General features: G+C 40.7%; 1 protein-coding gene across 1 annotated transcript; it reads left to right on the forward strand.

Moving 5' to 3' along the window:
* The first annotated feature begins 4882 nt into the window (after window positions 1–4882).
* On the forward strand, window positions 4883–11407 carry LOC142385708 (protein NLRC3-like). Its single transcript, XM_075472425.1, has 3 exons — window positions 4883–6817; window positions 7034–7125; window positions 11397–11407. The coding sequence occupies exons 1-3, from the start codon at window positions 5568–5570 to the stop codon at window positions 11405–11407; spliced, it is 1353 nt and encodes a 450-aa protein (XP_075328540.1). The 5' UTR covers window positions 4883–5567.
* Window positions 11408–11607: the final 200 nt, after the last annotated feature.

The following is an 11607-nucleotide window of genomic DNA, read 5'->3' on the forward strand; positions in this document are numbered from 1 at the left end:
TACTGACAGTAAAGAACATCTACTTCTAGTCTACTATCCAAAAACAAAAAGGAATAATTCAGTATCCCTTTTGAAACTGAAAAAAAAAAAATCATGAATCAGTAACGTTTGTAATAATTCTTTTTTTTAATTCAGTGTGCATTAAGGGCACATAAAACACACAAAACATAAAACATAACAGCTTTTAACTGTATATACAACAACATATTCAATCTCATTCTCCCTCCCTCCCACACACATGTAACCGATTCTTGCGTCACTCCACGGTGTTAGGACAGACCAAATAACCCCTTGACTCTGCGTTGTGTATTTTTAATGAAGACAAGGAGTTTCTGGACAGTGGACACTTTATTTCCTGCGTGGGAACATAAGTTTGCATCAGTGCAGTTGGTTTAGCTTCACACAGCACACTCTGACGCAGCTTTCACAGACTGGCCCAAATTACAGTAACAATATTCCCAATGTACAATAAAGAAAATAATAATAAATGGTGTACCTGCGTGGGAACATAAAGCCTGGTTTATAGTCGGTAACGCAAGACGCAAAGTTACAGCATCCTCTGATAGACACCTTCTATATGTAAATTTCTTCTCAGAAACTGTATAGTCAGGTAATGTAAACTCAAAGGTTATCAAAAAATGGTCAGATAAGACAGGGTCATGAGGGAACACTGTTAACTGTTCACTCTCAATGCCATAAGTCAGCACAAGATCAAGGGTGTGATTAAGGCAGTGAGTCGGTCTGTGAACACTCTGAGAAAATCCAATAGAGTCTAATATAGAATTAAAGTTCATATTCAGGCTGTCATTTTCAACATCTACATGAATATTAAAGTCACCCACTACAATGACTTTATCTGTACTCAGCACTAACTGGGATAAAAACTCTGAGAATTTAGACAGAAACTCAGAATAAGGGCCAGGTGGACGATACACAACACCTTCTGAAGCATCCTCTGAAACTAAACCTGCCTCACATCCTGAAGCTTGTGCTAAATATGAGCCCAAAGTATGTGAACCAGCACCAGCAGTCACATCCAGACTTCAACCTGAATATGAACCACCAGTTGAGCCAAGACTAGAGTCTGGACTGCATTCAGCTCTTGAAAGACAGCCTCTGAAGTAAACTGAAGCTGAAAGTTACTCAGATTAGCTTCATGGTGAAATATTTTAAACCTTCTTCACACACACTCTTGTTATGTACTTAGTAATTTACTTTCGCATCAGTTTTATTAGTTTTTGTTGCACTATAGAGAACTTTCCGGCTTCTTTTTCTCTTTTAGAGCAAAGGTGGAGACACCTGTGGAGCACCTGGAGGACCCTCCAACCCTGGCAGCTCCACCCCCTTCAGCAGGTAGGAGTCCAACAGTTTCTGCATGTAGACACCAGTAAGACACATGATGCTCAAACTGACCAATCACAGCTCCGGTTGTTTCTGTGTGGTTCCTTCAGCCTTCAGTTAGCAGTGACTGTTAGACTCTTTAACTACGTTATAAACCCTTAAAGGGACAGTTCGACTCTTTTGACATGAAGCTGTATGACATCCCATATTAGCAATATCATTTATGAACATTTTCTTACCCCCTGCTGCATCTTGTGAGCCGAGTTCCAGCCTCGTTTTGGTGTTGACAAAGGTAGTCTGGCTAGTTGGCTGGGGGCACAAAAATAAAGCGTTTTGCTTCTACAAACAATATGCGTTCAAAAGAGTAATGCATTTGCATCACAAAATCGTCCTTCCAGAAAAAGTCAGACCTCACAATCGCTTGGCGCTATTTTTGCCTCCCTTCATATCAATGTGTACAGCTACCTAGCGATAGCCGCACCTGTTACAGTGTTTACTGCTCGGAAGCAGGGAACTGCTCGGTCTGCACTTCGGTCTGCACAGTTTACACAGCCCGTAGTGATACGAAGGTAGAGAGAAATAGCGCCAAGCGATTGTGAGGTCTGACTTTTTCTGGCTAACGATTTTGTGATGCAAATGTATTACTCTTTTGAACGCATATTGTTTTGAGAAGCAAGACGCTTTATTTTCGCAACCCCAGCCATCTAGCCGGACTACCTTCATCAATGCCAAAACTCGGCTGGAACTCAGCTGGAATTCGGCTCACAGGACGCAGCAGGGGGTAAGTCAATGTTCATAAATGATATTGCTATATGGGATGTCATACAGCTTCATGTCAAAAGAGGCGAACTGTCCCTTTAATACAACTGCAGCAGTGGGCAGGAGGCAGGGTAAAACACCCCACATTCACCTGTCAGTCACAACTCTGATATGTAAGGGAAAACACCAGTTACCATGGTGATAAGCGCCTCACAACAGTCATATGTGATTTAAATTCCTTTAATCTAAAGATCTCTGCAGCCTGCCATCGGTTTGATGCCATCATTGAACAGAATGTAGAATGAGTTTTTAGGTGATGTCTTCTCCAGAATAACCAGAAACAAGTATAGAAGCCTGTTCTATCCCGCTGATATCTGATCGAACACATCAGCCTTCATATCAGACAGTATACGTCAGATTAAAATGAACTTTGATTTGGTCATTGAATCTCTACATTATTTTTGGTCACTGTCAGAGCGAACTCCGCTGCTTATTAAGTTCAGAGCTTTATGTGCAGCTGTCAGGATATTAATGGCAGATAGATATTAACTTTGCACAAATTATACAAGTTTTCATTTTGGTTTTGGACACAAAAGTCTAAAATTTTTTAGTTCTAATTGTGTTTATTTTGAAAATGCTTCAGATTTCCATCACTACTTTATAGCATTGGCTTTAATTTATCTTCAAACAGGGACAACAGCAATGACTCTGACAGCCTGGAAGGTTCATAAAATCACAAGCACTCTTCTTGTGATTTACCCCAATTTTTGGAATACCTTGAATTTCAACCTTTTATGTCATTAAAATATTGTTTAACACCCTGGTCCCATTTTCTCATTTGGTTTGGGTGTGTGATATTAGGAAGAAACACTTTTTGGGAAATCTTCCACACAAAGCGAGCTCCTCTTCCCTGAGCCTCACAGCCATATGATCAACAAAAGCACAATGAAAGCTATGTTCATGACATCATTCATCACTGACTGTCAGCTTTCAAAATGTACATGGACCCCTGAAGTAGTCATGATTCAGATTAGTTTAACATTTCAACAACATTTACTGAAAAGTGAGATTCGTGTTCATGTCTATGACACCTTGCAGAGAGCGAACTCAACAGAATACGAATGGAGTTTGTGGAGAGGGTGCCAGAAGAAATCCTCAAGCAGCTGCTTGATGCCCTCTTTGTAGATGGTGTCTTCAATCGTTTGGAGAAAGAAGCAATAATCGAGATAAACCATAAAGCAGATAGGGCACGAAGACTCATCGATGATGTAGGAAAAAAAGGAGAGGAAGCCAGCAGGAAGATGATGGAACATCTTCAAAAATTAGACCCTACACTTTCCTCTCAGCTGCGTTTGTTGTCTGGCCCATCAGCACAAAAAGGTAAGGCCACATATTTCTGTTATAAGGGCTTATATTTTTATATTCAGTTATATTGACCAAATTAGTCTTTTGGACTAATAATTTAAACATCTCTTAAAGAGCTGACATCCCTTATGGCCCTTTAAGACCAAGTGTGACATGTGCTTAGCCTTAGATCAGCACACTGGTTGCAAATTACAGAGCAAAATAGACACATTATTTTGTTGTTGGCAGGCAGGCAGGAAGCTATTGGGTGTTATGTATTGTAGGCTATTTGTACTCAATAAGGAGGGTTAATCTGTCCTGTTCCCATCTATGTTGCAATGCACCGCTGCACTGACAGTGATTCTGTGGGTGCAGGAGGGATCATCGCGAATAATTCACCCACACAACCAGCTTGTCCTCCATTTTTGCTTTGACGTGGACTTTTCCTGCACAGCGACAAACCATCATTACACAACGCAAGCTGTTGAAATGAATGGGTTACAGAGTGAAGCGGTGGGATTGTCTCATGAGGTCAGAGAGGGCCATTAGTAGGGGAGCAGTGTCATTTTTACAGACTTGAACCAACACCAGTTCAGTTCCACATTAGTTTGTGTAGTAGCTGCATCGGTGTGGCATGATAGATACAGTGGAGTCCATCTTTAACCTCGGCAGAAGTGGGAGAAAGATGTGTTTGGGAGACGCTCTTCAGTGGCATTTTCTGAGGGTGTACCTCTTGGTTTATGTTGGGAAATGTCTGGAGTAGCCTGTTTTCTGAGGGCTTTGAACAGGGTTATGGTTGCTAATGTGTTTGTAGCAAAGAATCTGTGATTTCAAGATGCGTTTGGATGTGTGTTTCAGAAGGAAGCTCCACCTGTGCAGCAGCAGGTGAATGTAGGGTTTGCAGTAAAGTTTGGTGTTGAGGATTTTCTGCAGTTGCTCGAAATTGTTTGATGTATTTATTTTTTTCACTTGGAGTGTTTTTAGTGGGATTATCTTCTTGTTTTTCTTGGTTTGTGTTGTTCTTATGGTTGTTATGGTTGGTAGTTTGTGGAATAGTTTTTCTGAGGGAAGGCCTTGAGTTGCTTCCCTTACTGAGAGCTTTGAGTTGGGTGTGTGATTCACAACTCCAAATGTTTTACACCAAACTGTTACAAGTTGTTTTGTTATAGGTTTTGCAGACATGTGATCCTCCCCATCTACACTGAGTGTTAGAATGAATTGATAGGGACAAAAACATCAAAATTATTTGTGTCTTTCATTTGCAATAATAGCTAATATTCATGACTGTAACTAAGATAAGTGTCTCATCAGAGATTGAGGGAAATTTAGCTTTAAAGGCACGTCATTTCAGACTTTATTTTCTTTATATTTACGCTCTACGCTGCCCAGTAACAGGAAATCTTTTGTTTTGTCATTCAGAGCTTCTTCACATGTGTCAACCCAAACTCAAGTCTGCTCTGAAGAAGAAGTTCCAGTGTGTGTTTGAGGGGATTCCTGAAGCAGGAAAGCCAACCCTTCTGAATCAGATCTACACAGAGCTCTACATCACAGAGGGAGGGACCGGAGAGGTCAATGATGAACATGAGGTCAGACAGATTGAAGCAGCATCCAGGAAAGCAGGCAGAGCAGAAACACCCATCAGACATGAAGACATCTTTAAAGGCCCACCTGGAAGAGATGAACCAATCAGAACAGTGATGACAAAGGGAGTGGCTGGCATTGGGAAAACAGTCTTAACACAGAAGTTCACTCTGGACTGGGCTGAAGGCAAAGCCAACCAGGACATCCAATTCATGTTTCCATTCACTTTCAGACAGCTGAATGTGCTGAAAGAGAGAAAGTTCAGCTTGGTGGAACTTGTTCATCACTTCTTTAATGAAGTTAAAAAAGCAGGAATATGCAGCTTTGAAGAGTTCCAGGTTGTGTTCATCTTTGACGGTCTGGATGAGTGTTGACTTCCTCTGGACTTCCACAGCGAGGAGCCCCTGACTGATGCTACAGAGCCCACCTCAGTGGATGTGCTGCTGACAAACCTCATCAGGGGGGACCTGCTTCCCTCTGCTCGCCTCTGGATAACCACACGACCTGCAGCAGCCAATCAGATCCCTCCTGACTGTGTTGGCATGGTGACAGACGTCAGAGGGTTCACTGACCCACAGAAGGAGGAGTACTTCAGGAAGAGATTCACAGATGAGAAGCTAGCAACCAAAATAATCTCCCACATCCAGACATCCCGAAGCCTCCACATCATGTGCCACATCCCAGTCTTCTGCTGGATCACTGCTACAGTTCTGGAGGATGTGTTGGAAACCAGAGAGGGAGGACAGCTGCCCAGCACCCTGACTGAGATGTACATCCACTTCCTGGTGGTTCAGGCCAAAGTGAAGAAGCTCAAGTATGAAGGAGGAGCTGCGACAGATGCACACTGGAGTCCAGAGAGCAGGGAGATGATTGAGTCTCTGGGAAAACTGGCTTTTGAGCAGCTGCAGAAAGGAAACCTGATCTTCTATGAATCAGACCTGACAGAGTGTGGCATCGATATCTCAGCAGCCTCAGTGTACTCAGGAGTGTTCACACAGATCTTTAGAGAGGAGAGAGGGCTGTACCAGGAGACGGTGTTCTGCTTCATCCATCTGAGTGTTCAGGAGTTTCTGGCTGCTCTTCATGTCCATCTGACCTTCATCAACTCTGGACTCAACCTGATGGGAGAAGATGAACGATCCAAGAGGCCAACGATACAAGGAGAACAGCCATCATCATCAGCTCCTATTGCAAGGGCACAAAGATCTTTTTCTTTAAAACAATGTTTTTTGAAAAAAATGTTCGGTTTTCGCTCTGGTGTCAATCAGCAGAAAGAACAACAAACAACCTCCCAGAAATTTGAAACAAGAGAAGATGAATCTGCACATTTTCTTCGACTCTTCTCCCAAAGTGCTGTGGACAAGGCCTTAGAGATTCCAAATGGACACCTGGACCTGTTCCTCCGCTTCCTCCTGGGTCTTTCCCTGCAGACCAATCAGAGGCTCCTACGAGGCCTGCTGACACAGACAGGAAGTAGCTCAGAGACCCATCAGGAAACAGTCGATTACATCAAGCAGAAGATCAGTGAGAATCTGTCTGCAGAGAGAAGCATCAATCTGTTCCACTGTCTGAATGAACTGAATGATCGTTCTCTGGTGGAGGAGATCCAACAGGCCCTGAGTTCAGGAAGTCTCTCCACAGATAATCTGTCTCCTGCTCAGTGGTCGGCTCTGGTCTTCATCTTACTGTCATCAGGAAAAGATCTGGATGAGTTTGACCTGAAGAAATACTCTGCTTCAGAGGAGGCTCTTCTGAGGCTGCTGCCAGTGGTCAAAGCCTCCAACAAAGCTCTGTACGTACAAACACAGATATATTTCTTTTTAAATACATTCTTTACTTATTAACAGAGAAAAAAACTCTATTTAGCTTCTTTTATTTTATGTTTTTACTTTATTTCCATCGACGTATAAACAGAAACAAACAGGGAAACAGAATTCTTCCACAATTCAAATGTAGTTTGATTGATTAATTGATCAAGTTATTTCCTTCCATCTCATTTCCTCCTCAGACTGGATGGCTGTAACCTCTCAGATGAAGGATGTGCAGCTCTGTCCTCAGCTCTCAGCTCCCAGTCCTCCAGCCTGGCAGAACTGGACCTGAGTAACAACAACCTGCAGGATTCAGGAGTGAAGCAGCTTTCTGCTGGACTGAAGAGTCCAAACTGCAGACTGAAAAAACTCAGGTAAGGATTCATGACCTTTTCAGCTGAGAGCTGATATAATTCTGGCTTAAATCAAATCAAATCAAATCAAACTTTATTTATATAGCACCTTTCATACTAAAAAAGCAGCACAAAGTGCTTTACATAATAAAATCAATAATCAAATCAATTCATGCATAAACTCACACACGACATCACACCGACAACCACACTGCACACATACCACCCCCCACCACCCCCAACATGAGCAACATCAATATCAACAACAATCAACATTAAAATAATCATTAAAATCAACATTAAAATCTGGCTTGACGCTGAAGTGAGGAAACGGTATCTTGGGGATCTGTCCACACCGGGAGCCAGCCCACCAATGACCACAGAGGCCGCCACCACGGGGAACCGCCCAGATCAGGGCAGGCCGGCATCCACACCACAGCCAGGGCTGCAGTGCAGGATCCCCCAGCCCCCCCAAACCAGGGCCATCCCCACAGTAATGACCCCACAGACCGAGTGGGCATAGTCCCCGGTGTGGAAGATCCCCATGAGGAAAAACACTGGATAAATAAGTGTATAATAAGTATATAATAAAATAATAATAATTATTATTATTATTGTTAATAATAATAATAATAATAAATAGATATTTTAAATAATGGATTAATAGATAAAAGTAAACTAAAACAAAACAAACCAAAAATAAATAAATTAATTAATTAAATAAACAAATAAAATAAGATATATATAAAATAATAAATAAATAAATAAATAAATAAATAAATAAATAAATAAATAAATAAATAAATGAAATAAAATTCAGCTGTAAGCTAAACTAAAAAGGTAGGTCTTGAGCCTCTTTTTAAAAACATCAACATTCTCTGCAGCCCTGAGGTTCTCTGGCAGGCTGTTCCACAAATGAGGTCCATAATAGTGGAACGACGTCTCACCATAAGTTTTTGTTCGAACTTTAGGAACAACTAAAAGGCCGGTACCAGAGGACCTCAGGGTCCGCGAGGGCTCATAATTTAAAAGCAGATCAGATAGATAAGAAGGCCCAAGACCATTAAGACATTTATAAACAACTAAAAGAACCTTAAAATCGTATTAATTGTAGGTAATGAATACTTTTTTGGGAAGACCAGAAAGCAGGGCATTACAATAATCTATTCTACTAGAAATAAAAGCATGCATCAGCACCTCCGTGCTGGCAAGAGAGAGAAATGGGCGGACTCTGGCAATATTTTTAAGATCATAAAATCCTGTCTTTGTTACATTTCTAATATGTTGGATAAAATCCAGCTCAGAGTCAAAAAGAACACCCAGATTTTTTACATGTTGAGACGATTTAAAATTTTGTAGTTTGGGTAAAATTATCTCTCTCTTGTCTTCAGGACCAATAATTAAAACTTCAGTCTTGCCCTGGTTGAGCTGTAAGAAATTCTCTGCCATCCATGACTTTATATCTAAAATACAGTTTAAAAGAACGTTAACTGGTTCTAGGTCATCAGGAGACATGGCAATGTAAATGTGTGTATCATCAGCATAGCTGTGAAAACTAATGCCATGTCTCCTGATGACATCCCCAAGTGGCAACATGTACAGATTAAAAAGCAATGGGCCTAAAATTTATCCTTGGGGAACCCCACACTGGATTTTATGAATACTTGAGGAGCATGTATCCATACTTATAAAAAACTGTCGATCCGTGAGATAGGAGTAAAACCATTTAAGAACAGTGCCAGAGACACCCACCAGACTTCTACGTCTGTTTAATAAAATCTGGTGATCTACTGTATCAAAAGCTGCACTAAGATCCAGCAACACCAGGACTGAAAGCTTCTGTGAGTCCATGTTACACCTGAGATCATTTACAATCTTTAAAAGGGCTGTCTCTGTACTGTGGTTCTTCCTAAAACCAGACTGATGTTTCTCAAAAATATTGTGTTTGTTTAAAAGCTCATTTAATTGGATAAAAACAACTTTTTCTATAATTTTACTTAAAAACGGTAAGTTGGATACAGGTCGGTAATTATCAAGGATCTTGTGATCTAATTGTTCTTCTTCAGAAGGTGCCTCACCACTGCAGTTTTACAGGCAGATGGGAAAACACCCTTCTGAAGAGAGCAATTTGCAATATTTAAAAGCTCACACTCGAAGAAACCATAAAATGTCTTTAACAGAGATGTGGGAATGGGATCTAAAAGGCAGGTTGTTGGGTTTAGTTGGGAGAAAACTCGACCAAGCATCTTGGCATCAACCAGGACAAAACTATCCAGTGTTTCCTCGGGTAAAAACAATGCTTCAGAAATGTTAAAATCAACATTTTGTTGAGATAAAAGGCTGATCTTACTTCTGAAGTGGTCTGCAAAGTCCTCACATGCAGCGTCTGATGCTGGGATGGAGGACTTGTTAAAATCTGTGTTTATTAAAAGATCGAATGTTTTGAAAAGGAACTTAGGATTATTTTTGTTCTATGTAATAAGATTTGAAAAATGGAGGGTTCTTGCCTGTTTTACTGCACTGTTGTAATTTTTTTGTTGTTCCTGAAAAATCTGTAAGTGAATAGTTAATTTTGTTTTCCTCCATTTTCTTTCCACTGTCCTGCAGTTCCTTTTCATTTGATTTGATTCTCTCATTTCTCCATGGTGGTGTGGTTTTAACTTTTACTGATTTTGTTTTAAGTGGAGCTGCAGCACCAATGGCTGACTTCAGTTTGCTGTTAAAATAATCAACCATAAAATCACACGATGCAGGTAAAAACTGTGCAGGGGTATGATGTAAAATGTCAATAAATAAATAATATACCGCTTCCTCACAGTTCTCACCGGGGCCTCCTGTTGGATAAAACTGGTGACATTAAAAAACACACAGTAGTGGTCTGACACAGCACCAGTGGATAGGCCATAGGTTATGACCAAATCTAGGGTGTGTCCTCTGTTGTGAGTAGGCTGTGTGACGTGTTTTTTAAAATCCATGCTGTTCAATAGGTTTAAAAACTAATTTGCATAAAAATCACAGCTGTTGTCAATATGCAAGTTAAAATTACCAGTTATTAAAATTTTGCTGTATTTTGAGTGTATAAATGTTAAAAAGTCAGAAAACTCTTGAATAAAACAAGAAGGAGGCTTGGGTGGTCTGTAGACTGTGACACATAAGACAGGTGGGTTTCTAAAAACAAAGGAATGATGCTCAAAAGAAGAATAATTATTTAAAAGAACTTTCTTTGTTAAAACTGAGCTTCGAACAGCCTCGGTGAGAGTAACTGGTGCGTCAGCGCCAAGCCAGGTTTCAGTTAAAAAGAGACAGTCGATATTATTGTCTAAAATCAGATCATTTATGATAAAAGATTTATTTAAAAGAGATCGAACATTTAAAATAGCCATGTTAAGAGTTGAGGAAAACTTCTGTTGTGGGGTTGTTTTTCTCAGAGATACTTGGTGTATGGGGCGGAGACATCTGGAACTAGTGTATGGATGTGACTGGAGGTGTTTGTAACATCTGCTGGTGATGTGAACTGGTATAAGGTGTACTGTAGATGAGGGTTTGGCTGGAGGGGATTGGAGTTTGACTGATTTGTAGCTGTTGTACCGTCAATCTGAAAATGGTTTATTTGATTGAAGAGTCAGTTTAATGTTCATGGATAAAAGATGAGATCCTGTATGATTTGGATGTAAGCCGTCGTGTTTGAAAAGGTATGGTCTATTGTAAAAGGTTGTAAAATTGTCCACATATGGAATATTGTTGGAGTTGCAGTGTCCTTTGAGCCAGATGTGAAGTTGTTGCAGGCGGCTGAATTTGATGTCCCCAAACCGAGGTGAGGGAAGTGGGCCGGAGATGATGCATTGTTTCTTTAACTGTTTAATGCTGTGGATGAGGGTGATAAAGTCTTGCTCAAGGGTCTCTGATTGCTGCAGCTTGAGATCGTTTATGCCTGTGTGAACTACTATTGTGGAAACAGATGATTTGTTCTGTGAAAGCTCATGGGTGGAGTTGGTGATGTCATTGACGAACTCACCTGGGTAACAAAATTATGCGGCACCTGGTTACCTGGACATGGATTAAAAACAGCTTCCAGGTACCTTGATCAATGAAACGGGTTGATCTGTTCTGCCTTTTGATTATCTGGCTTAAATAACTCTGATAATGAAATATAACGCACACAGTTTAAAGAAATACCAAAGTGCTCTTTTACTCCTTTCCATTCCTGTAGATTTGTCCTAAAACACAGATCCATCACATACCCAAAGTAAACTACTTTACAGAAATATGAGCTGTTTTTTCCTCTAAATGTGAGCATCAAACCTCCTTTAAATGTGGACACACTGCACTGGAACACAGTGATGATATCTGTATGGTTATTGGGTTTGAGGTGAACCTGACCCTTTGTGAAGGCGACTGTGAATTAGACAGATGTGCAGCCT

This window comes from Odontesthes bonariensis, chromosome 8, assembly GCF_027942865.1.
Source record: "Odontesthes bonariensis isolate fOdoBon6 chromosome 8, fOdoBon6.hap1, whole genome shotgun sequence".
Lineage (NCBI taxonomy): Eukaryota > Metazoa > Chordata > Actinopteri > Atheriniformes > Atherinopsidae > Odontesthes > Odontesthes bonariensis.

What these genes read in the sequence shown, in the direction of transcription:
- LOC142385708 (XM_075472425.1), top strand. Translation starts at nt 5,568, where the DNA reads ATGGTGACAGACGTCAGAGGGTTCACTGACCCACAGAAGGAGGAGTAC. An exon ending in AAAGCCTCCAACAAAGCTCT is followed by an intron (nt 6,818 to 7,033) that starts GTACGTACAAAC and finishes TTTCCTCCTCAG; the next exon opens with ACTGGATGGCTGTAACCTCT.